Source organism: Cavia porcellus, unplaced genomic scaffold (assembly GCF_034190915.1).
Source record: "Cavia porcellus strain 051 isolate PalLab524CR breed Dunkin Hartley unplaced genomic scaffold, mCavPor4.1 scaffold_27, whole genome shotgun sequence".
Classification (NCBI taxonomy): domain Eukaryota; kingdom Metazoa; phylum Chordata; class Mammalia; order Rodentia; family Caviidae; genus Cavia; species Cavia porcellus.
In genome coordinates, this window is record NW_026947510.1 from 38,259,191 (window position 1) to 38,285,791 (window position 26,601).

Consider the following 26,601-nt stretch of genomic DNA (forward strand, 5'->3'; position numbering starts at 1 on the left):
CATGCCTTCCTCTCTATAATCTATCTCCATGTACTGTTATTTTAAATAAGTAGAGCAAATCAATTTTCTGCTTAAAGCTCTTTCTGTATTTAGGATAACTTCTGAACCCGTAGCTTTTGCTACAGTGTCCTACCACATCCTACCTTTACTGTTATTGAAAATACCAATGTGATTCCTAAATCAGGGCCTTTCTGGGTATGGAGGTGGGAAGGACTCCAGGCAATTGAGCTGAGTTCCTTGCAATTTTCAGGTCAAAGCACATTACCTTCACTTGTCTTCTATTGTCTATATTTATTTTCTTTTATCTTTAATTCTTTTATTTACAGTTTGCTAATTCCCAATTTTATCTCAACTCCTCTCCCTCCATACATAACCATTTTTGTTTCAAGTGTATTTGTTGTATGTGTTCTAGCTGAACTTGGGTATAATATGCCCCATGGTCATGCAGTTTTGAATATGCACGATATACCTCATGATTTAGGTTTCCTTTTTATTTTTGGACTGGAGGATAGAACTCATGACCTTGTGCTTGTCAGGCATGCACTTACACTGCTGAGCTAAATCCCCAGCCCCTGATTTAGGTTTCTGAGACAAGCTATATTTTTAAGGGTGTGCTTGTGTACATCGTGTACACATTTTAACTGTCTTCTTTTCCAGCGAGGGAGATCAGATTGTCTCTTATTGGTCACCTCTGGAAAACAATGCTGCAGTGACCACTCTGGCAGTTTCACCATTGAGATCACAGGTGAGCACAGGACATGTAATTCGTACTTTGCTGATGAGTGGCTAAAAGTTTTCCAGATTTGCCTCACTGGCTCAGAGCCTTTGCATTTACTCTTCAAGCCGTCTGGAATAACTATCTACTGAGTCCTTCAAGGACTTTCTGTTGCTCCTTAGTCTCCTCAGTGAAGTCTCAGCTCAAATATCATTGCCTCACAGGAGCTGTCCCAATCTTGCAGTCATCTCTACAACTCTTTCTCACCGTTTAGTCTTTCTCACTTTCATCTACATTTGTTACACTGCAGCATTCAAGAGAACTTGCAATGATATATAATCATTTATGTATTATCTATCTTTTCTCCACTAAAGCAAGAGACGCTGTCCTGTTAGCAGAGCTCTAGCTTGACCCCTATTTTTTGATCCCTGTTTTTGAATAAATGAGTGAAATAAATGAAATGAATACCATTGTGAAGTGGACCCATTTAACTTTCTGCAGCAAGAAAAACGGGGAACATAACGGGAAGGCAGGTGGGAAAAGTGCTTTAGAAAAGAGCTACACGGCAGGACGATGCCCCAGCCACCCCTGAACGAGGCTCAGTTCCACAAATGCATTGCATTTCCGCAAAACTGCCCTCGCCTACTGGCGGGAGAGAACCTCATCCCGCCCTGCAGGAGGAGCTCGAAACCCACCCTCAAGGAGAATTGAAACTACATTTCCCAGCATTCCGCGTGCAGCCGACCACTTCCGGAAACCACGGCCAACATGGCGGCGCCCGAGCAGCACGATTCTGGTGAAGAGCTCCGGCCTGCGGCAGAGGAAGAAGAAACGAAAACTTTTAAAGACTTGGTGAGAATGTGTGATGGCGGTATCTTTTTTGAACTGCTGGCGGTAGGCTCAGGGAGAATTCAGCTACCTTCGATCAGAATTTGGTTGCAGGCTTCTTAGAGCCCCCGTTTGCCTTTTTTCTCCACTTGAGTGTGGCGACGTTTGGTGTGGTCCAGAAATTTACAAGAATCGATCCTATTATAGCTGGAGCTTTGGAGTCAGATGAACCAAGCAGGTCTAACTTGTGACCGAGGCAAGTTTTTACCGCTCTGTGCCTCAGTTTCCACACGTGTGCGTTGGGGCCATAGTAACTTCCTATCTTGCTGAAATGTGATGATTAAATGAGATAACGTCTGTGGAACACTTGGCTTTGTTTCTGATGGATAGAAAGAATGAAGTCTTGAGCAGCTGCCTCACGGCCCTTACAGAGGCCGGCTTTGAAGTGTGCATTGCACACCTTTTAAATCAAATGTAAGGGGCCGCGTGTCACTTGTCCAGTGGCGCAAATAAAGTCATTTGGAAAGGAGGGAGACTTGAGAGGCTGAGACAGAAGGATCACAGTGGGTCCAACGTGAGCCTGGGAAGGAGGGAGACTTGAGAGGCTGAGACGGAAGGATCACAGTGGGTCCAACGTGAGCCTGGGCTACATACTGAGTTTAAAGCCAGCTGAACTACACCCAGTCTCAAAAACTTAAGAAAAACCCCGAAAAGGAAAAAACAGGAGGGAGGGGGGAATGTGCTATTCTTTGCTGAGGTATATTTTTCTTAATTCTAAGGGCGTGACAGATGTATTGTGTGAAGCTTGTGACCAGTTGGGATGGGCAAAGCCCACCAAGATCCAGATTGAAGCTATTCCTATGGCCTTACAAGGTAAGTTGAAGTCAAATACATGACCTGATATCAATTCAGTATGAGGTTACATTCAGTTCTATAATTAGCACTTTTGCATGCAGAGTCAGAGTGAAACAAAGATACTGTCTCTAAAGGTGTAGAGTTTGGGCCTGTTGGCTTTTGAAAAAATCACTCACTGACTTAATAGATGAAGGGATTTGTTCACTGCCATACAGGCCAACTTTAAGGAAACATTGTAATAAATGTACTAAGAACCTTGTTAGAAATTATGAACCAATATATGCACACTTATACTTAAGGATAGCTGGAACAGATACAGTTATATGTCCCTTAATGAAGGGGGTATGGTCCTAGAAATATGTCCATTAAGCAGTTTTGTCCTTGTGTGAATATTTGTAGAATGTACTTAAACTGACTTAGCAAACTCAGGGTATGTGGAGTAGAGATCTGTCATTTGTTATGTGGGACATGACTGTTTTGTCTAGAGGAGTTGAGAGCTGTTTCTGTGAGACATGTTTATTATATTTTTAGAAGAATAGGAAAAGTGCTGCTGATGGCTATTGGAATTGACACTAATGGGAAGAAATTTAAAGCAGAGAAGTGACATCCTGATCTTAGATTTGTTGTTGTTGTGTTTTTGTTTTTTGAGACAGGATCTTGTTATATACTTCAAGCTGATCTTGAACTCACTATGTAGCCCAGGCAGGCCTCAGCCTCCCAAGAACTGGGGTTATAGGTGTGTACCACCACATCCAGCTTTAGATTCTTTAAGTATTAATATTACAGGATTAGGGTGAGTGGGAAAAGGGAACCAGGAGTATGGTAAACTGAAAATCATTAAAATCTTCGCAGAAAATGAATGTAGTTTAAGGGACATGACTGTAAAAGAGGGTACATTTTAGGGATCCTTTATCCCTTTGAGACTCAAATAAAAGTAAAAGATTTCTTATTCATAGAAATACACAAATATGCTTACGCGTAAGATTTTGCATGTGATTTCTTTTTTTTTTTTTTTTAATTTTAAAAAAGATTAAGATGAAAGAGGACATAACAACACAGGTCACCTTTTCTTTTCTTCTCCCAAATTCTTCTTCCAGAAGTCCCAGATTAAGAATTTCTGATTAGCTTATGACAGAAGTGCTAAGCACTGGCCAAAACAGTGACAACACTATATTTCTTAGGTGTGGGAATGACAGTTTTAGGGACAATCTGAGGGGTAATCCGTGTTGTATTATGTTATGGTTTATATCTGATATCTCCCCAAAGCCTTATGGGCTCAAAAGTGGGCCTTTTAGGATGTGCCTCAGTTGTGGGGGTTTATAGCTGACTTGAGTTTAGGAGGTTGGGGTCAGAATAAGTAAGTCCCTGGGGATGTGGCCTGGAAGGGTATACTGTATCTCCTTCCCTGCTCTTCCCTTTCCTCTGCTTCCTGTCTACCATACTGTGAATAGCTGTCCTCTGCCATGTCCCTCTGCCAAACTGTTTTGCCTTGGAGCCAGCCAACTATGAACTGAATCCTCTACAAACTGTGAGCCAAAATAAACCTTTTTCCTTTAAGGTATGGGTGTTGGTTATTGTGTCCTAGTGACAAAGTAAGACATATAATACCAAGAAAAAGCTAGGCACAGTGGAGCACACCTGTTGTTCCAACTACTACAATAATGGGGAAGTTGAGTCAGGAGGATTGCAAGTTTGAGGCCAACCAGGGACTTAGTGAGACTCTGTCTCAAAATAAAAATTAAAAAGACTTGCGGATGTGGCTCAGTGGTAGTGTACAGTGAGTTCAATCCTAAATACCATAAAAAAATCACAAATAATTACATGGAGTGCATTTGGTCTACAGATGAGTATAGACTTATTCTGCATAATTCCTTTTGCTCCTTCCATGAATAGTAAGTTCTGAGAATTTAATGTCAGTTAAAGCACTGAATGTTGAATTTGCCTTCTCCAGGAATTTGTAGTCTAGTAAAGAGATAGTTATAAATCAAATTTATGACAAGGTAGACAGGGACATGTGAATGCTGTTACATTCAGAATTCACTGAGGGGGTAGTCCATTGTAATTGGAATGGATTTAGAGAAGATTAATTTCATTTTATGTTTTGGTTGGGGAGATTGAGAAGACCTTTGAAGTGAACCTTGAAGACTGAGTTTAGATATATTAGATATTCAGATATGATGAGTGGACTTTCTAGTCACAGGGAATAGCAAGATAAAGCCAAGGAGTCTGGAAAAAGGGACACTGTGACATTTGTAAACACTTGACATAGTGATGGAAAAGTTTAGTAGTACGACAGAGCCAGAAGAACCCTATTGCCACGTAAAGAACTTTGATCTTTGTTCCATAATAAGTGGAGCTCCTTTAGAACTTGGTTTTTTAAGGAGGAGAATGAAATCATTGAGAGTTGTACTCCTGGAATATTAATCTCATAGCCCTGTAAAATTACTTAGAAACAACTTGGAGGCTGGGAAGCCAATTAAGATGTCATTGCAATAATTTTGGCAATAAATAATAGATATTGTAGTGGGAGTGAAAATGAAAAAGAGGAAGACAATGGAAAAAGAAGCATCACTGATCCTATATCTGGTTCAGGTAAGTAGGCAAAGGGGAGGAAGCCTAAGGTTATTATTGCAAAATGTCTTGGCAGTGAGTGGGTTTAAAACACATATGTCTGATATTAAAAAGGGAACACAGGAGGAAAAATAATTTCAGTGACAGTGATTTCATTTAGAGGGAATTAATTTCAGGTGTGGTGGCATAGAGTTGACTAATACATGGTTCTTTGTTTTATATTTTACTTTATTTTAATTTAATTTTGAGACAGGGTCTTGCTGTATTTCAGGCTGGCCTTGGATTCAGTCTTCCTGCTTCAGCTTTATGAGGGCGTGGGATTATAAGTGTGTACCACCATGCCTGGGTTTAAATAATCTTAATAGGTTTTTGTTGTTACATTTAATTACCATTTAGTAATTTTATTTTGGGATTACTTTTATTTTGGGATTACTTGTGGTCTCAGTGTTCAGAGTTACTGAGCCCGGATTGTCCATTTTTCTGAAACCTTGCAATACTGAAAGTGGGTATGATTGTTTCATTGGTGAGGCCCAGAGGGCTAAGTTGGTTGGGTAGAGTCCCACTGCCAGAGTTAGAGTTTGCGTATAGAATCTTGTTGCTCAAAACCGTGTGCTCTTGGCCCTGTGTCACAAAGTGTTGCTATGAAAGATGTCTTTTGATGGTTTTGAGAGTGATTTCCTTCCCGTGCTTCGTGTATTGTTTATTTTCCATTTTAGAGAGCACTTAGAGTTGTCCTCTAGGGGTTTCAGTTTATTAATGGCTCCATATACGAGTGCCTGTTCAGTGTCAGCTGTGTGGTATGGTATGGCAGTATTTATTCTGTTCTCAAGGAGTTTATGGATCCTAGTGTTTCCTACATAGATAATATCACCGAAAGGCATAGTAGTTTTGAGAGGAAGAAGGGCTTGATACAGAAACACTGATCAATTTTAGAAACCAAGGGTTGCTCTGGGCAAATTGTAAAAATGGAAAGCAGTGCAGACCTCAGCTGTTGGCAGTGGCATTGCTCAGTGACCCAATATTCAAGCAAGTTAAGTCCTTTTGCACCCTAAGTCTTTCTTATTATTCTTGAAATGTTATGATTTCCTTTGACAAAAAAGGAAGACTAGGTTGTAGTGCCCACAGTGTCCCTCAGGGTATCTTGTGGTACACACACAGGGAAAGCAGAAGCCTTAAGAAGTTGGGGAGTAAAAAACTTGGGAAATCATTAGCTTACACTGATCTGTCTTTCCTTCTCTGTCTCTCTATTTTAAGGAGAATAAAGCCAAACAAAATAAAATAGAATAAAAGCCAATCAAAACAAAACAATGAAAGGGATACAAGACTTCCAAACAAATTAATAGAAATCAACAATGGCTACCATAATATATCTTGTTATCTTCAAAATCCATGCATACCATCAGACATAGGCGTATAAAATTAACCAAACAATACACTAAGCTACTTCTTTACTTCAGTTGTTATCTTTTCAGAAATTTCAGGTGTGTGACTTTTACTTTTTACTGTGTCTGTGTCTCCTAAACTTGTTCTGTGTGGGCTGGAGGTCTGAGATTGTATTTTGCTCCATCTTCTTGACATTTTCCTGTGTTCCTCTGAATCAGCCTGTTGTTGCATCCTGGGTGCTTCCTGCATTGGCAGCCAGTCCTTTGGCGTAGTGGATTTGAACAAGGCACCTGGTTCCTCCAATCCAGGGTTCCTGGAGTGGTGGAGAGGCACAGGGCGGAGGTTCACTGATGCTCCCCGATGAGATGGTGGTGGGTCCTTGGGCGTGGCTCCTTCTGACCAGGCACTGGGCTTGCTGGATCTCTGTAGGCCACTGCGTGTGGCCTTGGGATGACTGATCTTTATTTCTGAAATAATTCACTTTCACCCTACGACCAAGGAGGACGTTAAAATGAGTAGGTGAATCAGAAGTATTATCCCTGGACTGTCATTTGTTTCTGTGATCTTTGTAGAATTACTCCGTTGCCTGGTCTCAGTTGTATTTGGCATCTGTGCATGGAGAAGGCATGATTGAAAGATCAATGAATGTTTAAATTAAAAAAAAAAAACTCAAAAAACAAAGTCGTTACACTAAGAGACACTGCCAAGGCCACACTGCCAGGCAGGAAGCTCCTGCCCCCAGTCTATTGTAGCCTGTAGTTCTCTCTTTATTTCTCCTCTCAAGTTGTGGTAGCAAGCTTAAGTTCCCCATGTCCAAACCAGAGGCATTATTTTATTTTCCTTAACTAACTTTCTGTAGTTTCTATCTCAGTTTTTGGCTTTTCAGTTTCCCATACTAAAAACTTGTATGTTATCCGTATTTCCTTTTGTTTTGTTGCAACATTGCCCAGGCTGTCTTCCAACTCTGAGGCTGAAGCAGTCCTCCTGTCTCACTTAGCCTCTCCAGGGGCTGGGAGTGTATAAGTGTGCATCATTGCATCTAGTCCCTTTTGTTAACTTGCTAAACCTTGTTTCCTTCTGTCTCGACTGCCTCGCCCACTTCAGACCGCTGTCACATCTTCCGAGTTAGGTCTGATAGCTTAGTTGAGCTCTTGTTTTTTCTGTGAAGGAGTTGTCGTGTTCAGGTTGCTTCCTGGAGAAGTGGTTTAGAGTTTGGTTATCTTCTCCGTAGCTGCCCTCTCTCAGCACCTACACAATCCCAGAACAGCATGAGCAGCGACTGTGGAAGGAGCTGTCATTTGTATGGGTGGCCAGCCTAGAAGTAGTGGTGTTGACTTGGGAGTTAATTGCCCAAGTTGGGGTTTAAATGGTGATAACAAACCATGGTGGTCTGTTCTTAAGGGATTACTTGTGACATTCTCTCAGACTGGGTAGTACAAATGGCACACACTTTGAAGCTCCTTGGGCCTCTGTATGTCATCCAGCCTAGATTGTATCCTCCGAAGGAATAATGTTGAAAGAATAATGAAGTTCAGTGTGGTGGCTACATCCATAACCCTGGCTGCTCGGGAGGCTGAGGCAGGATTCCAAGTTTGAGGCCAGCCCAGGACCCATATAAGGGATGGGAATGTGGCTCAGTGGTAGAACACTTGCCTCGAATGAGCGAGGCCCTGGGTTTGATTCTCAGCACCACAAAAACAAACAAAATCTTTGATCCTGAAATTCTGGGCTTATCAAAACCCCTGGCATGGCTTGTCAGCTTCCTGTCTGCCCTCATTCTCCTCCCTCCCCTATAACACCTGTGCACAGCCACATTGCAGTTCTCACCTCTCCTGCTGGCTGTGCTGTAGAGCCTATTCTTCCCTCATGCAGGGGTACTCTTCCTGCCTGTCCTCACATCAGGTTTAACCCACACCAGCTCTGTAAGCCCAGCTTGTTTGGGCAGTAGCTACTACTCTGGTGTTTCCTGTTTAAAAACTGTTGCATTATAAGCTTTGTGCATTTGTCTCCCTCAGCATAGGATTTTGAGGTTGTCTAGGACAGAAACTTTTTCTCTTTTTTCAAATTTCCTCCCTGACTGATCAAGTATTTTCTTCAGCAGCTACTTAAACTGAGCATCGAGCATCGTGTTGTCAAAGAGCTGAGAGGGAATTTCTTTGTATTAGGTGTTTTCTTTTTTTCCTAGGTCGTGATATCATTGGGCTGGCAGAAACTGGTTCTGGAAAAACAGGGGCTTTTGCTTTGCCCATTCTGAATGCGCTGCTGGAGACACCCCAGCGCTTGTTTGCCCTGGTTCTCACCCCCACCCGGGAGCTGGCCTTTCAGATCTCAGAGCAGTTTGAAGCCCTGGGGTCCTCAATTGGAGTGCAGTGTGGTAAGTGCCCAAGAGGAGGAGGATCCCTGGGGCGTCCCTGCAGGTAGTGAGTGGGAAAGGAGCCTGGGAGACTGTGGTTGGTTAGTTACTGACCTGGAAGCTGATGTGTGTTTCAGCTTTGGGAAAAGCGTTGCTTGTGAGGGGAGAGCAAGTGTAAGTAGAGGTACAGTATTGACGTTAAAAGAGGGTCATGGTTTATAGAGAGAGTTAAGGATCTCTTTTCTATACTTCTTTTTATTTCTGTAGCTGTGATTGTAGGTGGAATCGACTCAATGTCCCAGTCTTTGGCGTTGGCAAAAAAACCACATATAGTAATAGGTGAGTAATTGAGCAAGGTAAGAGACACTGGCAGTGGTGCCTGGAGAAAAAGTACCAGTGCCGGGAGAACGGCTTCTGTGACCTGTTTAATTTTTTAATTTCTTAGTTTTGGGGGCTGTGTGCAGATGGTTGATCACCTTTTTGTTCTTGTTCTGAAGTGTTGCCTTTTCTCTTAACCCTTTCTTGGGTAGCAACTCCTGGCCGGTTGATTGACCACTTGGAAAACACAAAAGGTTTCAATTTGAGAGCTCTCAAATACTTAGTCATGGATGAAGCAGACAGGATATTGAACATGGATTTTGAGACAGAGGTGAGTTCTTGATTTCTTTGATCTTCCTAAGTCATCTCAAATTCCCTTTTCTAAATTTGGTCCTTTGCTCTCATGGTTTTTTTTGTTTTGTTTTTGTTTTTTTGCTGTATGGGAGATTAAATCAGGGCCTGAGCTATGTCCCCAACCCCCCTCCCCTTTTGGTTTTTATTTTGAGACAGGGTCTTGGTAAATCACTGAGTTGCCCAGGCTGGGCTCAGTCTTGTAGTCCTCCTGCCTCAGCCTCCCTGGGTGCTGGGATTACAGGTGTCAGCACCACAGCTGATTGCTCCCCTCTTTATGGAAAGCTCTATATCAGTCTCCACTATAGCGTCTCTGCTGACTTTTTCCCATTCTTGGTGCTCTTGCTTCCCACTGTCAGTGCCTCAGCATTTCAGAGATGCGAAGTGTCAAGCCAAGAGTCTCTTTTCACACATTTAATTTAGACCTCTTTTATACCTGCAATACCTTCTTTTTCTTTGATAACCCACTCATTGTTGCTTATATTCTTAGTTTTTCTTTTAACTTAAGTTAAATCTACTAATTTAAACTTCTTATCAGAATGGCATTATTGTTTTTTGATAGCATCTGATATGGTATAGTGAATAGTAAATTCTAGCTGAATTGAACTGACTTTTGATTCCCAAATCTCCACAGTGATATATTTCATATCTTAGTCTCTACTTCCTTCACTGTGCAGAAGATTTGCAGATGTCTCTGGTCAGATGTCACATTGGTGTCCTTTCCTCTTTGTACCTCAGGTTGACAAGATCTTGAAAGTGATCCCCCGAGACCGGAAAACATTTCTCTTCTCTGCTACCATGACCAAGAAGGTGAAATTTGCTTGGACATCTGTTTCCTTCTTTATATAAGAATTGATACATTAAAAGAATAATAAAAATACATAGAAATAAAGTTAGAACATTTAGGAATTAGTATACTGCTTTTGTTTTTCTTTTTTAGGTGCAAAAACTTCAGCGAGCAGCTCTGAAGAATCCTGTGAAATGTGCTGTTTCTTCCAAATACCAGACAGTTGAGAAATTGCAACAGTATTACCTCTTTATTCCCTCTAAATTCAAGGTAAAGTGTTTACTTTGATCATTCCTGCCTCTCCCTTTTCTCACAAAAGCATCTGAAAATGTGTCAACTCTTGATTAACTGAGAGCTGTGATAAAGGTGGGGTCCCTTCTGTTTGCTTTAGGCTGCATGTTGTGCTAATAGTTATCACAGATAAGTCAAACATTCCAGGAATTCACGGAGTATTAAACCACAGTGTTGAAGTCCTGGTGTAGTGATGTATTTACTTTGCAGCCTCATGTATTCTTAAGGTAGTTTTTCCTTAGCTTATTATGTGTATTTTCTCTCTTGGTTTCTTTCTTTCTCTCCCTCCTCCCTTTTCCTTTCTTTCTTTCTTTCTTTCTTTCTTTTTTTTTTATAAAAGGAGTGCCTAATTTTATACTTTGATAAAGATTTCTGGTTGCTGGGCTCTACTTTCCCAGGAATAGACCTGAGGCTGTGTTGGGGACACACGGTTTGCATGCAGATCACAGTACTGGTTAAGATGTGCAAAGCTGGCAGCTGGTGGACAATTGAGAAGCACTTGTATAGGCTTAATCTTTCCTTAATGTGTATATTAGATCTCTATCCCTTTCTCTCAGGTTCAATTACATATTTTATTTTGGGTTTAACTTAGGATACCTACCTGGTATATATTCTAAATGAATTGGCTGGAAATTCCTTTATGATATTCTGTAGCACCTGTAACAACACTCAGAGAACAGCTCTGCTGCTCCGAAATCTTGGATTCACAGCCATCCCTCTGCATGGACAAATGAGTCAGGTAAGGATTCTTTCGAATCATTAGCCATGAACCATAACGTGTCTTACAATAGAGTTATGCACTAAAGACATATGGCATTAATACCAGTTTCCATGAATGTGCTGATTTTATGGACTTTGAATTGCTGCTCTGAAAGCTTATTTTCCTTTGTTAGTACTAGAAGTCCTCAGATGAATATTTTATAGGTTTGCAAGCTCTTACATTGATTTATGTAGCCCTAGAGGTAATACTGATTCTTCAGTCTCTAAAGACTTAATTATTATTATTTTCCAATTATGTTTTCTGTTGTGTTAAAAAATCCCTATTTTGTATTACTGTTTGCAGCCTAATTGTTAAATATTTTTTAATGCTTCTCTATTGGTTTTGACTTTTAAAGCTCTGTTCTAGACTTACAGGGAAAAATTTTTAAAAAATTTTCTCTTTTAAGTCTTTAGTGTGTCTGTTTTATATATTTTGCATTCCAAGATTCCTTAGTTTTCCAAGATTAAAATGTTTCCCTTTTTCCCTTCCTTTGACATACAGGATTTCTTTCTTTTTTTTTTTTTTTTTTATCGGTCCTGGGGATTGAACTCACGACCGCCTGCTTGCAAGGCAGGTGCTTGTGCTGCTGAGCTAAATTCCCAGCCCCTGAAATATAGGATTTCAATGCACAGATTTTGATTATATCCATCCCCCAATTTCCATACCCCCTCTCCTTTCTTTTTGTCTAATAGTCCCCCTTCTACTTTCTTGTCATCTTTTTTAGATTCCACCTATTAGAGAGTTATCATTTTTTTTTCATCATTTCAGAGCAAGCGCCTGGGATCCCTTAATAAGTTTAAGGCCAAGGCTCGTTCGATCCTTCTGGCAACTGATGTTGCAAGCAGAGGTTTGGACATCCCTCATGTGGATGTGGTTGTCAACTTTGACATTCCAACTCATTCAAAGGTGGGTTCTGTTGCTAGCTGTGTATTCTAGTCTCCAAGTTTATTTATTAAATGTTTTCTTAGAACAGTTTTTTTGTCCTTAAATTAATTATCAAAGCTCATGAAAGTCTTTGTTTATTCAGCTTGCACAAGGCTGTGTATGTGATATCAATAATTGTGGGTATAGGTAGCCACGTAGAGTTAGTTGTTGGATGCTGTCAGTCAGAGGACCAGATTCTGATCTGTGTCAGTCTCTTCTTCAGCAGTGATGGTGTTTGGTTCTAGTGAATCTCAAGGTTTCTCAACTTTGGCACCGTCACCATTTTGGGGCAGTGAATTCTTGCTACAGGGTTGTTCGTTGCATGTCGTATGCTTAGCATTCCTGCTTTCTACTCACTAGATGACAGTATCCACACTCTTCCAGCATGACAGCCAAAAATGTTTCCAGATATTACCAGCCGTCCCCTAGGGATGACATAATCACCCCTGCTTGGGAACTGTATATCTCTTGGCTTCATATTTAACTGCTATAGATAAGGTGCTATCTCATTTGATTTTCACAATAACTTTTATGTCCAGGCATGTATTTCTATCCTTGTTTTATAAATAGAACTAAGGTTCAGAGAGGTTATGTTGTTTGCAGATAAAACTGTAGCTGGCATGTGGGAAAACCTCTAGCTCTTTTATCATATTGCCTCTAACCATGAAGATATGCTTTATGGATTGGCTTTTTTTTTTTTTTGGTGGTACTGGGATTGAGCCCAGCCCTTTGCAGGGTCTTCCTAAGCTGTCCAGCCTGGACTTAATTGCCGTCCTCCTATCTTAGCCTCTCAGTGCCCGGCCTGTTTTCTTTCATAGGTTTACAGCAGGACTTTGTATTCCTGGTTGTTTGCTTATAATCCATATAACCTTAATTTATACATTTTGCTGTAGGATTACATTCATCGAGTAGGTCGAACAGCTAGAGCTGGGCGCTCTGGGAAGGCCATTACTTTTGTCACACAGTAAGTAAATCAGCCTGGGGTATTGGTAAGGTAAAGAACAGAGTGCTAGAGGAGCTCCAAAGAGCTGGACTATCTTGGAACTTGGCTCTCTACTGTTGCTTTGCTAATCAGTTAAATGCCCTTTCCCTGGTTTTTATATTTCTAAAATGGAAATACTATCTACCTAGCAAGGTTTTGAAGAAAATTGGAGGTGTAATACATGAAAAGGATCTAGTGTATTTGGTATGTAGAAGCACAAGATAAGTGGATCCTGTTGTTTTTCTTTTAGTGGCTAAACTTGAAAATAATGACCTTTCCCTTAATTTAGAAAGTATTAGAATAACTATGTATAATCCTTTTTTTTTTAAAAGTTACAAATTTTTGTATACCTATGGCTTTTCTGTGAATAAAGAATACTATGGATACTTTTCTAATAGGCCATGCACAAAAATTGCTTTTGATTAGTACTTAGAAAAGTGTTATTATGTTCAATATTGTTTAAAACTGGCTTTATACTGCCTCATGTTATATAATGTCTTATAGTTTGAGAATGGACAGATATTTGCACTATCAGCCAGTCAAAGCCATGCCTTGTTTCCTTCTCAGGTATGACGTGGAACTCTTCCAGCGCATAGAACACTTAATTGGGAAGAAACTGCCTGTCTTTCCAACGCAGGATGATGAGGTTATGATGCTGACAGAACGTGTGACTGAAGCCCAAAGATTTGCCCGAATGGTATGTAGCTTGCTGTCTTTTTCAGCAGCTTCAATGCAATGATGCTAGCTGTGTATTAGATACTCTATTATATTAATCCTCATCAAAACTTGAGAAACTGAGTATCATTTTGTTCCAAATTTAAGATGAGCAAAAACTGAGGCGTAGTTAGATAGTGGGCTTTAGACTGTGCAACCACATGGTTGAATCAGTGTTTAGACCTATTCAACCATGTCTTGGTTACTTTTCTCTCATTAATACCTGACCCCCAAAGTTATGGAAGGAAGGTTTATTTCTTATAGGTTGGAGGTTTTAGTCCATACTCAGTTGGCTCCAAGGCAAAATGACATGGCTGAAGGGCAGTGGTTCATGGTGGGTGACAAACAGCAAGCATGAACAGCAAAAAAGAAAGACATGCCTTCTTCCCACTGTGACACTGTATGCTGGTTTCACTCCTGGGTGGGTGTAGCACTCACACCAGCAATCCCAGTGCCAGACAATGAACCAATCACGAATGCTTGATTCACCCCTGTCCATGATTGCATGAGACTTGGGGAAGGGGGCATCTGATATAAACTATAACAGACTACATTCTAAGCCGGTGTTCATGGAATGTTTTATATGTGGCAAAAAACTCATCAGACTTGCTGTGGACTGTGAGCTACGATAGTCTAACTTCTCGGGATCAGTTCCTCACCTGTAAACTGGAACTAGTACTTGTCTTGAGTGCCTGTGATGTTTGGAGAGCACGAGAAAAGTTCTACCACTGGTAGTGGTAGAAACAGCAGTGGTGAGGATGAGAAGATTCTCAAGGAAACCTTTGGAAGTGAATGATCTTTGCTTCCTGAGTTCCACATTGAGAGAGGGAAAAATTGCCCACAGATTGCTTTTTGAGTAGCTGAGGTACTGTCTTGTCCACATGGAATTTGTCTGGTATTTTTGTTGATAAAAGTGCTACCTGTGCATTGGGAAAGGAATTTAGAAAATACAGGAAGGTTTAAAGTGGTACATGAAGCTGGATGTGCTGGCACACCACCTGTAATTCCAGCACTTGGGAGGCTAAGGAGGGGGATCATTGTCAATTTGAGGCCAGCCTGAGTTACATAGTGAACTCAGGGTCAGCCTGAGCTGCTGAACGGCATAGTGAGACCCTGTCTCAAAACAAACGAACAAAAAGCCCCCAAGAAACAGTAAATGTAAAGCTAAACAGTCCATGACAAGACAGCTATTGATAACATTTGAGTATTTTTCTCTGTTTAGCTATAATTGGAATTGTTATTAAACCCAGGGCCTTCACACTGAGTTACATCCTAAGCTCTTTTTAAAATGCTTTGAGACAGGTTCTTGCTGAGCTGCCCCAGGACAAGCTTAAACTTATAGTCCTCTTGCCTCAGCTTTTCAAAGAGCTGAGATTATAGGTGTGCCACCACACTGGACTATGACCTTTTTTTTATTTCTCCACTTTCGTACTTCCGGTCCTCTCACCTCACCATTTCTTTATACTACATGGAATTCCATCACACATGTAACGTGATTTATTATTTTTTTCAGCTTTTTAAAATTTTAACTAGTACAGCATTGAACATCTTAATGTGTGTAGTTTTGCATATATGTTTCCTTAAATTCCTAGAGGTAGAATTCTTAGGCCAAGAAACACCTAAATAACATTTGAATTTATAGGTGATACCAAGTTAGAGGTAGATTTTTGCTACATCTTGGGTAATACAGGCTACTACCTTTCTCTTTTTTCAACTTCATGTATTTTTATTAATTCACACTTGTACATAATGATTACGTTTATTATGGGGAGTTGGTGCATGTATATATATGACACATCTTTTTATTTCCCTTCCCTATCTTTGTCTTAAATCTTTGCTAGGCTGCCATGTGAAAACACAGGCCTCTTGTTTTAATTTTATGCTTGGATCACTAACCAGGTTGACATTTTTGCGTAGTTGGAGTCGGGTCCTCCTCCTTTGCCAGGATCAGAGGCTAGGGGAGGTTCTTGATGCCTGATCTCAAGGCGAGGCCTAGAAGTATGTCACCCTCAGTGATGGCAGCGCACTGTCAGTCGGATCCTTTCTGTTTTTCTGTAGGAGTTAAGAGAACACGGTGAAAAGAAGAAACGCTCACGAGAGGATGCTGGAGACAATGACGATACGGAGGGTGCTATCGGAGTCAGGAACAAAGTGGCTGGAGGGAAAATGAAGAAGAAACGGAAAGGCCGTTAATCACTTTCTCAAGGGCTTGAATTCTGCTCTATCTGTAAGCAGGGATCGAGGAGGGGAATGAAACGCCTCCAGCGAGTGCCTCATACCAGAAACTGTGGGTATTAGACGCTACTCGGCTAATTGGGCACGAGTGCCCCTTTCTTTGAGTTGGCTGTCATTGCTGCTGGATGATGTTTACAGTGCTGCTGTCAGCTTGCTGTTCTTCGACTTTGGTTCCTTGCTTGTGACCTGAGTGGGACGTGCCCTGCTCTCACTTTACACAGACCTTTTGCCCCTTTTCAGCTGCAGATCAAGGACTTGGGTGATGAAACACATGGCCAATCATTGTAGTTTGGACATTCGTAGGTGGTATTTATGCTAGTTTAGCTTGTGCTTCACTGGGCTCCAAGTAAAAAAATAAATGTTACTTTTAAAAGATTTAGACTTCTTGGAGACCTTGATGTTAAAGGGCTTTTTAGATTTAAGTAAGATCTTCATCCAAGGTATTCTGATGCCTGCCTATAATCCTAGCATTCTGGAAAAGGATTACAATTTGGGTATTTGAGTGTTTTTGTTTTCTTTTGAGACAGGGTCTTGCTATGTAGTCCAGGCTGACCTTGAAGTCACTGGGTATCCCAGGCTGGCCACAAATTTCTAGTAATCCTCTGTTTTAGCCTCTCAAGTGCTGGGGTTACAGGTGTATACTGCCAAGCTGACTGGGATTATAAGTTTGAGCCCAGCATGGGCAATTTAATAACTTACTAAGACCTTGTTTCAAAAAACCCAAAAACATCCAATTCTTATTAATAAATAAAAATGAAGAATGTGTCAGTGGCAGCTAAATGGCTCATTCATTTATTATTTTTAATTAAGGTAAGCATTATAGTATGATTTTGAAAAGGAACTCAGTAAGGGTGTATGATAGATAGCTTTGAAGCAGAAGTACTTCCTAAAAGGAGGCTGTTTTTCTTGGGCATGGAGGAAATGGCATCAGTAGGACTAACCATAAAGGTCTTTAATCTCTAAATAGACTTCACTTTCCTGACTCCCTGAGTCAAGCAGGTGGTTAGGAAGACTGGTTTATGTGGACTCCTCTACCCAGGTGATGAGAGTAAAGTGAGAATTCATCAGCAGAGTGGGATAATTCTAAGACCTACTTTCCTACACTTGTCATTGGTGATCAGCATTCTTTGTCCCACCTGTCAGGGGTTGAGTTTGGATGATGGCGAGCTGTGGAGGAAGTAGGCATTAGTGCTGGAAAGTGTGGCTGGGAAGGGAGGTGGCCAGAAATCAGAGACAGTGTTCAGCTTCCCAGCCACAGACAGTCTTGTGTTCTGGGGACTTTTTTACACATGAGGTGCCTAATACTTTTGGTGGACTCTCTCAGTTTTATTAGAGGAGAATGTATCTGCACTGGCAGAGTCAGGGTAAGAATCACGGAGATGGATTAAGATTGTGACGAAGAGAAACTTTCCATGTGCAGTGCATCTTGAAGGAAAGTAAGTCCTAAAACTTGCAGTATTTGGTGAGAAAGTTACAAAGCGATACCATTCTCTGTTGTTGTCCCTGGGTGATCCATTCCATGCAGGGAGATCTTAAATATGCAGGTGAAGTCAGGCACGTTGATGTACACCTGTAATGCCAGCTACCGAGGAGACTGAAGCAGGACGGTTGCAAGTTTGAGATCAGCCTGGGCAACTTAGCAAGGTCTTTTAATAAAAAGCACTAAGGATATAGCTTATTGGTGGAGGGCTCTAGGTTCAGTCCCCAGTTCTGCCTAAATAAATAGATAATAAATGGGGTGCTTTCTACCACAGATCTGTCCTGATAAGGTGAATCTTGTACATACATGGGTTTGTGAATAAAAATACAGTCATGGCTTATTTGGTTTAAATTTTTTTTTTTTTTGTTTAATTTTTTTATATTTCATTACTGTCCGTTATGCTACATTTAAAAGAAGGGTAAGTTAAAGGAGTCAGGACACAGTAAAAAAAAAAAAAAAGAAAAAAGGAAAAAAGGGGTAGAAACAGGTACATGACTGGGTGAGCGTACTCCTAACTGTTACGCATTGTGCCTACCACTTGAAACTTTTTCCGCTAACATGGAACTTTGAAGACTGATGACACTCCCTAGGGTGGCTTTGGATGAATAGCAAGTTTATCTCTGAGCTGACAGATGATTGGTGGTTCTTGATTCAACTTAGTGGTGAACATCAGAAGCAAGTTGAAGCTGGATTAGGGTACCTAGCAGTGGGGAGTCAGGAGGAGAGATTGGAGTTATCCTGGAGGATACGCAGATTATTTAATTTTTTAGTTCTGCATTTCCTGAAGTATGAAACTGAACCTTGAAACAGTCTTCCCCCCTCCCCAATTGTGAGTAAATACAGAAATGTTTATGACTTAATAAAGGGAGTATCCTGCAATAGTCATGCAATGCCAGCCTAGAGAAAAGCTTCCTCTGCTCATCTAATCATAATCTTAACTTACGTAGTATTCTTTGTATGTAGTTGATGTAAGAATAGCTTTAGGGTGTCAGTGTATTCCTGGTTTTACTTCTGTGGAGCTGAAAGGGAATGAGGAAAATGCCTTTCTATCATAGGAATGGGTCCTAGGATCCCACCGAAGGACTTTCATGCAGGTAAAGCAGGCCCAGAATCCCAGGGTTCTCAGAGAATTTCATTTGTTGCTAAGAGTCTAGGTAACTGGATTGTGATTCTGTGTCTTTCAAAAAAACATGATGAATACCCCAGAGTATGGTTTAATATCTAGTGACCTTTCCAGGTAGCTTCCTGCCTGCCTAGTTTCCACTAACACAAATCAGAGACTTTGTTTAGCCCAAGTCCTTCAAAGCCCTGGAAAATAGGATCAGAAGAAACCACAGACTGTGTGGTGTTGGTTAGGAGAAATGAAGGAATTCAAGTTGTCAAAAGCAAGTCACAAAACAAAGCAAGAAAATATGTCCTAATGCTAGATGAAGAGAATATGCAAGAAGGTCTGACCCACACTGGTTCTTAAGGTGAAATGTAACCTGAGGGCAGACTACCTCAGGATGGGAGATGACTCTCTTTAGCTGGAACAAGAGACTCAGATGGGGCACTAGAGATCGAAGGTTACCCACACCTACATTCCTTCTCAGGCCTCACCTGTCTCAGGAATGCACTCCAAGTACAGCTGAAAATAACTGCAGAAACTTGAGGTCTGGGAAATAGCACCCAAGCACCTATAGTAAGGAGCTGACTTGTGTCAGGTGGGAAGGAGACGGGAGGAGAATGGGCTCAGCTAGAGTGCATGCTATCTCAAATGTCTCTTTGGATTCTTGGAGCTTTTGTCTGCTTGTAGCCATCTGTTTACCAGATAGCTTCCAAAAGCAAAGGATGTCCCTTGTCACCACGGCCCTTAAGTAACCTGTCGATAGCATCACGGAGTTAGAAGGAGCAGGAGGGCTGTGGGAATGCAACAGAGCTTGGGAAACTTAGTCATGAGACCATTTCCTTCTGTCACTATGTGGTCTTGTGTGTGCTCCCTCTCTGAACCCTTTTTCCCCCTTGTTAACACAGTAATAGGACCACTCATCCTATCTGCCTCAGAGTCTGGAGCGTAGTTTATAAAATTCTGTTCTCTCCCTTCGTTCCTTCCACTGTGTGCTATCTTCTGGCCTCTGTGCTGTGTACTCTAGGGACAATCCTAAAGAAAAGATCAGGTGTCCACGCAGAGTTAAGTCTTAGCGCTCTATGTGATTGTGCTTGCTACCCTTGGGCTGGGACCATGGCTTATTGATGGATGTAACTAACGTCTTCCAAGGCCCAAAGCACAATGGATGCTCAATACCTACCATGGGCTGTGTTGGGAACTTCGCACGTACCACCTTGAGCAGTTCAAACAAATCTAAAGGATGGGTATTAGTGTTCTCTCAAGCACTGTGGAGCCAGCTGGCCACATTGCCTTTTCATAGCTGTGAGATCTTGGACAAGTTATTCAGCCTTTTTGAATTTCAATCTCTTTATCTGAAGAAGCATAGTACCTACCTTAAAGGATTGTGAAGTTTAAATAAACCATACTTTGGCTCATCATATTGATTTATACGTATTAGTCATTATTACTATTATTGTTTTAATTTTAGCAGTTGCAGGGGGTAAATGACTTGCCTAGATCATACAGTTGGGAATGGGCTAAGTAGAAATTTGCAGCCAGATTTGATTCCACGTTAGCTCTTCACCCTGAATTGTGTATATGAGGATATATAATTCCGTATTATATTATTCACTTAATAAATGCCTACTGAATAAATGATTAAACATTATTTACAGCATTATTCGTCCTTTAGAAAAAAATATGTTCCACAAACATGTAAGTGTTAATGCAAATAAGCTTTCAGAGTCCATCTGCTTTTTAAATTGACAAACCACCACCAGGTAAGAGAACATGTCATTTTCATATTTACCAGTAGATGGCAGAAGAAAGAAGAGATTACCTCCGTGGGAAAAAGTTTTGGTTTCTGGCGGAAAAGAATGATCAACAGTAGGCAGGGACTGAGCCAGAATGCAGATTAAAAGGACTCTCAGTGTGATGTGAGGCCCACAGTGACTAAGGAGTAGTGGTCAGGGTGGGTGTGGGAACTGCTGCAAGGTATCTGAGGGATGTCGGCTTTCAGGAAGTTTGGCTAGATTCATCCAAAGATGGGAGCTGAGAAGGCTGAAGTCAACTAAAATTCAGGCAGTAGAGAGTTCAGTAAGAAAAAGTATCAGGCACAGTGGCAAATAACCATAATTCCAGCTACTTGGGAGGCTGAGGCAAGAGGATCTCAAGTTTGAGTCCAGCTTGTGCAACTTAGCAAGACCCTCCCTCAAAATTTAAAAAAAAAATTTAAAATGTCTGGAAATGTAATTCAGTGGTTGTCTAGCTTGTAACAATGCCTGGGGTTCCATTCCCAGTACCAGTGAAAAGTAAGCAAGGAAATATATAAAGTCCGTCTTGATTCCTAGTTAGTTTATAAGCAGACTTATTGTTTTCTGAAGTCTGCCCTTCCTTCCTGCGGTGTCAATCAAGTCTTTGGCTCTCTGATTCTTCTACTGTCCCCACTCCACCGCAGCCTACTGTTTAGAACACTGACAGTCCATCCCTGCCTACCCCTAGGCATGTTGGTTAACTAGCATTAATTGTTCTACACTGTTAATCCCCTCCAACTGTATCCTTTTCTCTTACTGATCAGGTCTAGTAGGCGTGGCCCATAGCTTTCCAAAAAAGCTTGGTGCTGAGTGGCTGTTGAGCCAAGGTAGTTATTTTGACTGTGGCCCAAAGTGTTGAGGAATTGTCCTACTGGATTCAAAAGAGTAGCAGTAAGCAGTCAGTTCAGGTCAGAAATCCCTCCCTGGACCGAGGCTGAGAGTGGAGCTCAGTGGCGATATATGAATAACATGACCCTAGGTTCAATCTCCAGCCCTACTCCAAACCCCACCCCTACTCACGAGAGAAAGGAAATACTGATGTTTCTACTCCCATAGACTTGAACACTGCCCTTCTACCTGTTGGAAATGTTTGTCAGTGCAGATAATAAAGTGCTCAGACATCAACAAAAATCAACGTGGCTTTTAGTTTTGCAAGAGGGTGCAAGCCCACTCCAGCAATGCACTAGTAGGCGTGGGAGGGTGTGCCTTTTATCCCTCCTAAGAAGAGCAGCTGACTTGTCCCCCTCCTCGATGTCTGGTTTGGAGGTTCACAACCTACCCTGATTGGCTAAGTCAGAGGGTGCAAGGGGAATTTGAGGGGTTGCTGAGGAGCAGGGAGAACAGGAGGAGGGGGATTGGAGAGCAAAAAATCCTTGGCCTAGGATAAACTTTTTGATTTGTAGCTATGTTCCCAGAATTGGAACCATGCAGACATTTTCTGTAATGTAGTGTGTTTAGGAAGGGATACTGAGGCTGGCTAGAGTCTAAGATGCAGTCACTGATGTTTAATAGAAAACAGAACTTACTGTTTCCCACACACCCGGAATGTGCCTTTGGGTGAGGAGTATTTCTGCCCAACATTTAACGTGGTCGAAACTCACCCAAAGTATTAAATCCAGTGCCAACTTCAAACCAACAACCATGTTGTGTTTTCTGGGTGCGTCACGAGAGCAGAGATGATCATAAGGTTTCCCATTTGACATATTTGTCTTTGTACAATTATCGTAGTGGTTGTTTCTTAACCACTGATGAAATTCTGTAAGGTTGTGGAGAGCCTGCATGTGTAGACGTTCTCAGGGTGGCAGGCACATACTACTTCATGTAATGGGAGGAATGACTCATTTCTTGAAACCATGAAACAGAAACTTGCTTGTGAAATTTGAAAAATGCAGTGTAGTGGGTGTGGTGGTGCACACTTGTAATCCTAGCATTTGGGAGGCTGAGGCAGGAGGATCCATGTGAGTTCAAGGCCAGCCGGGGCTATATAGTCAGACACTGTCTCAAAACAAACAAACAGACAAAACAAAAAGGAAGAAGAAAAAAATGCAGCATGATCATCTCTCATGCTTTCTCTTCAGTGATTTATTTGTTCCAGGGTGTTGAGGAATTTTTTGGGGTGTGCTTATGCTGACAGCGTGAGGTGTGGTCACTGCACAATTAATCTGTGGTTTCTGTGTCCGTGTCATTAGGTTTGGTGGATTTCAGAGGGTTGCGGGTGAGGAGGCATGGGGAGGCTGTCCCTCTTCATGAGAGTTTAATATTGCCACCAAGCCAACAGAAAAGAAATAAATTTTGATATTTGGACTCTGCCATAATAATCACCACAAACCTCACACAAAGTCAGAATTTTCGGGTTAAGAGGACCTTGGTGGTCAGCAAGAATTTGTTCGTTATTCCTTGGAGGATACTTAAGTTTTAAAACTTGTGTTTGTTTTATATGTGCCCACAAGTTGTAGCATTTTAGAATTCGAGTGGAATTTTTGTGTAATAGAGGCCAGGGGAAGGGACAAAATGCCTTTTTTTTGCAATGGGAATTGAACTTAACAACTTGCCAGGCAGGTATTGTGTTGCTGAGCTATATCTCTGGCCCCAAAATGCTTTTTTTTTTAAAGAATTTATTATTTTTATGTTTTATTTTAAGGAGAAAAATAAAATTTCAAAACAAGTTAATGGGAGAGTAACAATTGAAATGCTTTTCAGGACCAGCAGCCTCAACTCTGAATCCTCCTTTTTGAGAAGAATGACAGGAGATATAGGGGTGAATGCGTTTATATTTTCTAAATAGATGCCCATGTTCTCCCTAACCCGGACTGGGACTGTCAAGGGAGGCATGTGAGTGAGTCACTCTTCTACCTGGCTGCTGTGACATTGATCCTGGGGGTCTCAGATTAAGACGCGATCACTAAGGGCAGCCGTGGATTGACAGCAAGGATCCGGCTGAGAGTCTTGTGACAGTGTGTCTGGGTGGGAGGCCAGAAGAGGGGAAAGGGAAGCACACATCATGCTGAGATTTACAGTGAATATAAACCTCACCCAGAGCTCAGCAGTCATTTCCTGCCTGTTCTCCTGTTCTCTCTAGACACTCTGAGTCACTTGGTGGCCAGTGCCTTGGCCTGTGATTCATTTCTCTACCCTATGACCTAGAAGAATATTTGGGTGTGAGGGGTAGGGCACAGGCATCCAGGAGAAAAACGATTGCATGATAGTTTGTCGGGGTGCAGAAGGAAGGTTCTAGAATATTTCTTTTAACTCACTCATTTCTATTTTTATATTTTATTTTTTTATTTTAAAAAAGGATAAAACTAAACGTAACAAAACAACAAAGCAGACCAGAAGCAAAGCAATGTAAGTGGCTTAGATTTCAAAGCAAGACAACAGGAGATCTACAGTGACTAATATAATGTCTCTTGTTTTCTTCTAAATAGTTGTCTATGTCTTCACTATTTTTATATTTTATAATGTACAAGAGGTATCATTATAATGATAAATACAAGGCTGGGAATGGTTGTGCATGGCTGTAATCCCAGCACTCAGGAGGCTGGAGCAGGAGGATTGCTGCAAGTTTGAGACCAGCTAAGGTTAAATAGTTCAAAGCTGAAATATAGTGAGACCCTATTTAAAATAAAATATATGAGAAGTAGATACAAATTAGTGTACAGATAGGTATATGTTAAAACTGCTATGTTGTTGGGGCCAAAGATTTATTTTAACAGTGTAAGTGCCTTCTCTGGCAAGTGCAAGTTTGTGAGTTCCATCCCTGTACAAAAAAAAAAAAAAAAAAAAAAAAAAAAAAAAAAAAAAAAGCTATAACAAGTAAACTTGGGACTATAGCTCTAGGGAATTATTCAGACAGTAGATTGTTAAAACATTATATATTGTTCTGAAATTAATTTTCACACAGAACTCTAATGCAGTGTTTTAATGTGTTTAAAATTTCAGATTGTTAGAATGAAGTGAGGTTTCCAAATTCTAGGTTCAAACCAGAATTTATTCTCTAGTTCCTTACGAGTTCATACAAGATACGTGAACTATTTGCACTATTTCCAGAGCTTAGTAGAAATCTTATATTCATCCCAAATAAAGCCAGTTTAAAGGTCAAGTGCTCTGTAATGGTTAGAAATATTAAGAACTTGGAGTTGTCCTCATGCTTATCAGAGGATATGATTAGTCGTTACAGTGTTGACCTTTGCCATTGGCTGGCCACCAAGCATTGCAAAGCCTTTTCCATTTTGAGGGAATTCTGCTGGAGGCCTGAAGTAATGGGGGACACGACACTCCCACATTCTGATCTCTGGGCACTGCCATTGTTAGACCTGAGAGGGAGCCCCTGGCCTGAGCACTGCTCCTTGAGAGTCCCCATGCTTTGGGGTATGTTTTTCAAATTTTTCTAAATCTTCATATGTAAGGATTGCAGTTGGTCCCAACCTTGTCAGTCTTTTGATTTTAGCTCTTTTCCATCATGGATTTATTTCTCATAGGAAATCTCATTCCCTACAATCGCTTCAACATATTTGCTGAGGTATCAGTGACATAATCAACCATACATGTTTAACGTGCACTGTGGTACATTTTGTCATGTGTGGCATATACATTCATCCATGACTCTGTGACCATAAGCAAGACAGTTAACATGCTCACCGTCCCCAAAACGTTTGCACTTGGCTCCTTCTTAGTCTTCTCGCTCTTCCCTGGCACCCCACTTCCCCAAAACCATTAATTTGCTTTGTGTCAATATACAAATTAGTTTGTATTTTTAGTTTTGTTAAAATGGAGTTATATAACATATACTTTTCTAAAAATCAACTTTTTATTTTATTTTTATTATTTTGAAGGTAGTAAAATACAACAGAACAAGACAGAACAAAGCCAGTTGAGACAGTGTAGTGAAATTGGTATAGATCTTCACAGCAGGTTACCGGGATAATAGCAATAGGTATCACAGTATATCTCGTTATCATCACAATAGTTATTCTTTCAATAAGGCATAGCAAACTAAAATGAAGTATAGAACATTATAGAACTTATCAAAACAGAATATTGAATAGAACAGTACCATTAATGAGAATAAAGCAAAAACAGTAGTAAAAATATTTGCCTTCAAAAAGATGGTAGAAGGAAATCTCCCTTACTTGCTAGATTGCATATGGTCAACCTTCCAAGAGATGTTCAGATTTCTGGTTCCCATTTGCTAAAGGGGGGCAGGGGAAGTGGGATGTTTGACTCTAAGCCTGTGCACTGGTAGGCTCACTATTGCTTACCAGGGAGGGGAGCTGCTTGCTTGGTTTCCCTGCGTCCTAAGTTCCAACATGGTGTGAATCTCAGAAGATGCTGGTGGTTCTCCCCCTGGGACAGCTGCAGCCTGCCACCAAAATCCAACTTCTTTCACTTGAGAGAATTAGAGTTTCACTCATGTTGTGTTTATCAATACTTTGTTTCTATTTATTGCTGAGTTGTGTTCCACTATATGGTGTATCTTACTTTTTTACTTTATGTTTTAGTGATATCTTTGGTGGGATTTGGTATCAGGATTATGCTGGCCTGATAGAATGAATTAAGAACAGTTTCCTCATTCTTTCCTGAAAGATTTTTGTAAGATCAATGTAACCTTTTCGTTATATATTTGATGGAAATTACCAATGAAGCTGTAAGGTCTGGAATTTCAGTTATCAGTATATTTTCTTTAATACATATTTAAGAGTTTCTATTTCTTCTTCTGTCAGTTTGCATATAAACTTTTTGCAAGAATTCATTTTATTTAATTTGTAAAGTTTATTAGCACAAAATTGGTCCATGTTATTCCCTTATTATCATTTTGATATCTGTAAGATCTTAGGGAATGATCTATCATTAATTTCTGATATTGGTTATTTGGATGTTCTCCTCTTTTCACTCTATTTTCTTTCTTGCTGTGTCTGGTAGTGCACACCAATAATCCTCATGCTTGAGAAGCTGAGGCAGGAAGATTCAAGGACAGCCCTAGGCCACAGTGATTTCCCAATGACTACAGAGCAAGACTCGGCCTAAAACAGACAAACTAACACATGAACAAATAAGATTAACCATCACAAGTCTGTACCCCTTATCAACTGAATATTCAATCACATCCTGTTAAACCATGTGTAAATCCAAATAAACACAGTAACAAGATCATAA

The 26,601-nt window shown here is 40.8% G+C and overlaps 1 protein-coding gene across 1 annotated transcript; it reads left to right on the top strand.

Annotated features, from left to right (window-relative positions):
- Positions 1–1,436: 1,436 nt before the first annotated feature.
- On the top strand, positions 1,437–26,601 carry Ddx47 (DEAD-box helicase 47). Its single transcript, XM_003470415.5, has 12 exons — positions 1,437–1,567; positions 2,323–2,416; positions 8,538–8,726; positions 8,973–9,044; positions 9,236–9,354; positions 10,113–10,184; positions 10,315–10,431; positions 11,045–11,191; positions 11,981–12,118; positions 13,030–13,100; positions 13,686–13,815; positions 15,891–26,601. Exons 1-12 carry the CDS (start codon positions 1,484–1,486, stop codon positions 16,023–16,025), a joined length of 1,368 nt encoding a protein of 455 aa, XP_003470463.1. The 5' UTR covers positions 1,437–1,483; the 3' UTR covers positions 16,026–26,601.

Bases quoted from the DNA above. Each gene is read 5' to 3' on its own strand.
- Ddx47 (XM_003470415.5), top strand. From the start codon at position 1,484: ATGGCGGCGCCCGAGCAGCACGATTCTGGTGAAGAGCTCCGGCCTGCG. The intron at 8,727-8,972 runs GTAAGTGCCCAA...TTATTTCTGTAG, and splicing joins CTCAATTGGAGTGCAGTGTG to CTGTGATTGTAGGTGGAATC. The intron at 10,432-11,044 runs GTAAAGTGTTTA...GGTTTAACTTAG, and splicing joins TTATTCCCTCTAAATTCAAG to GATACCTACCTGGTATATAT.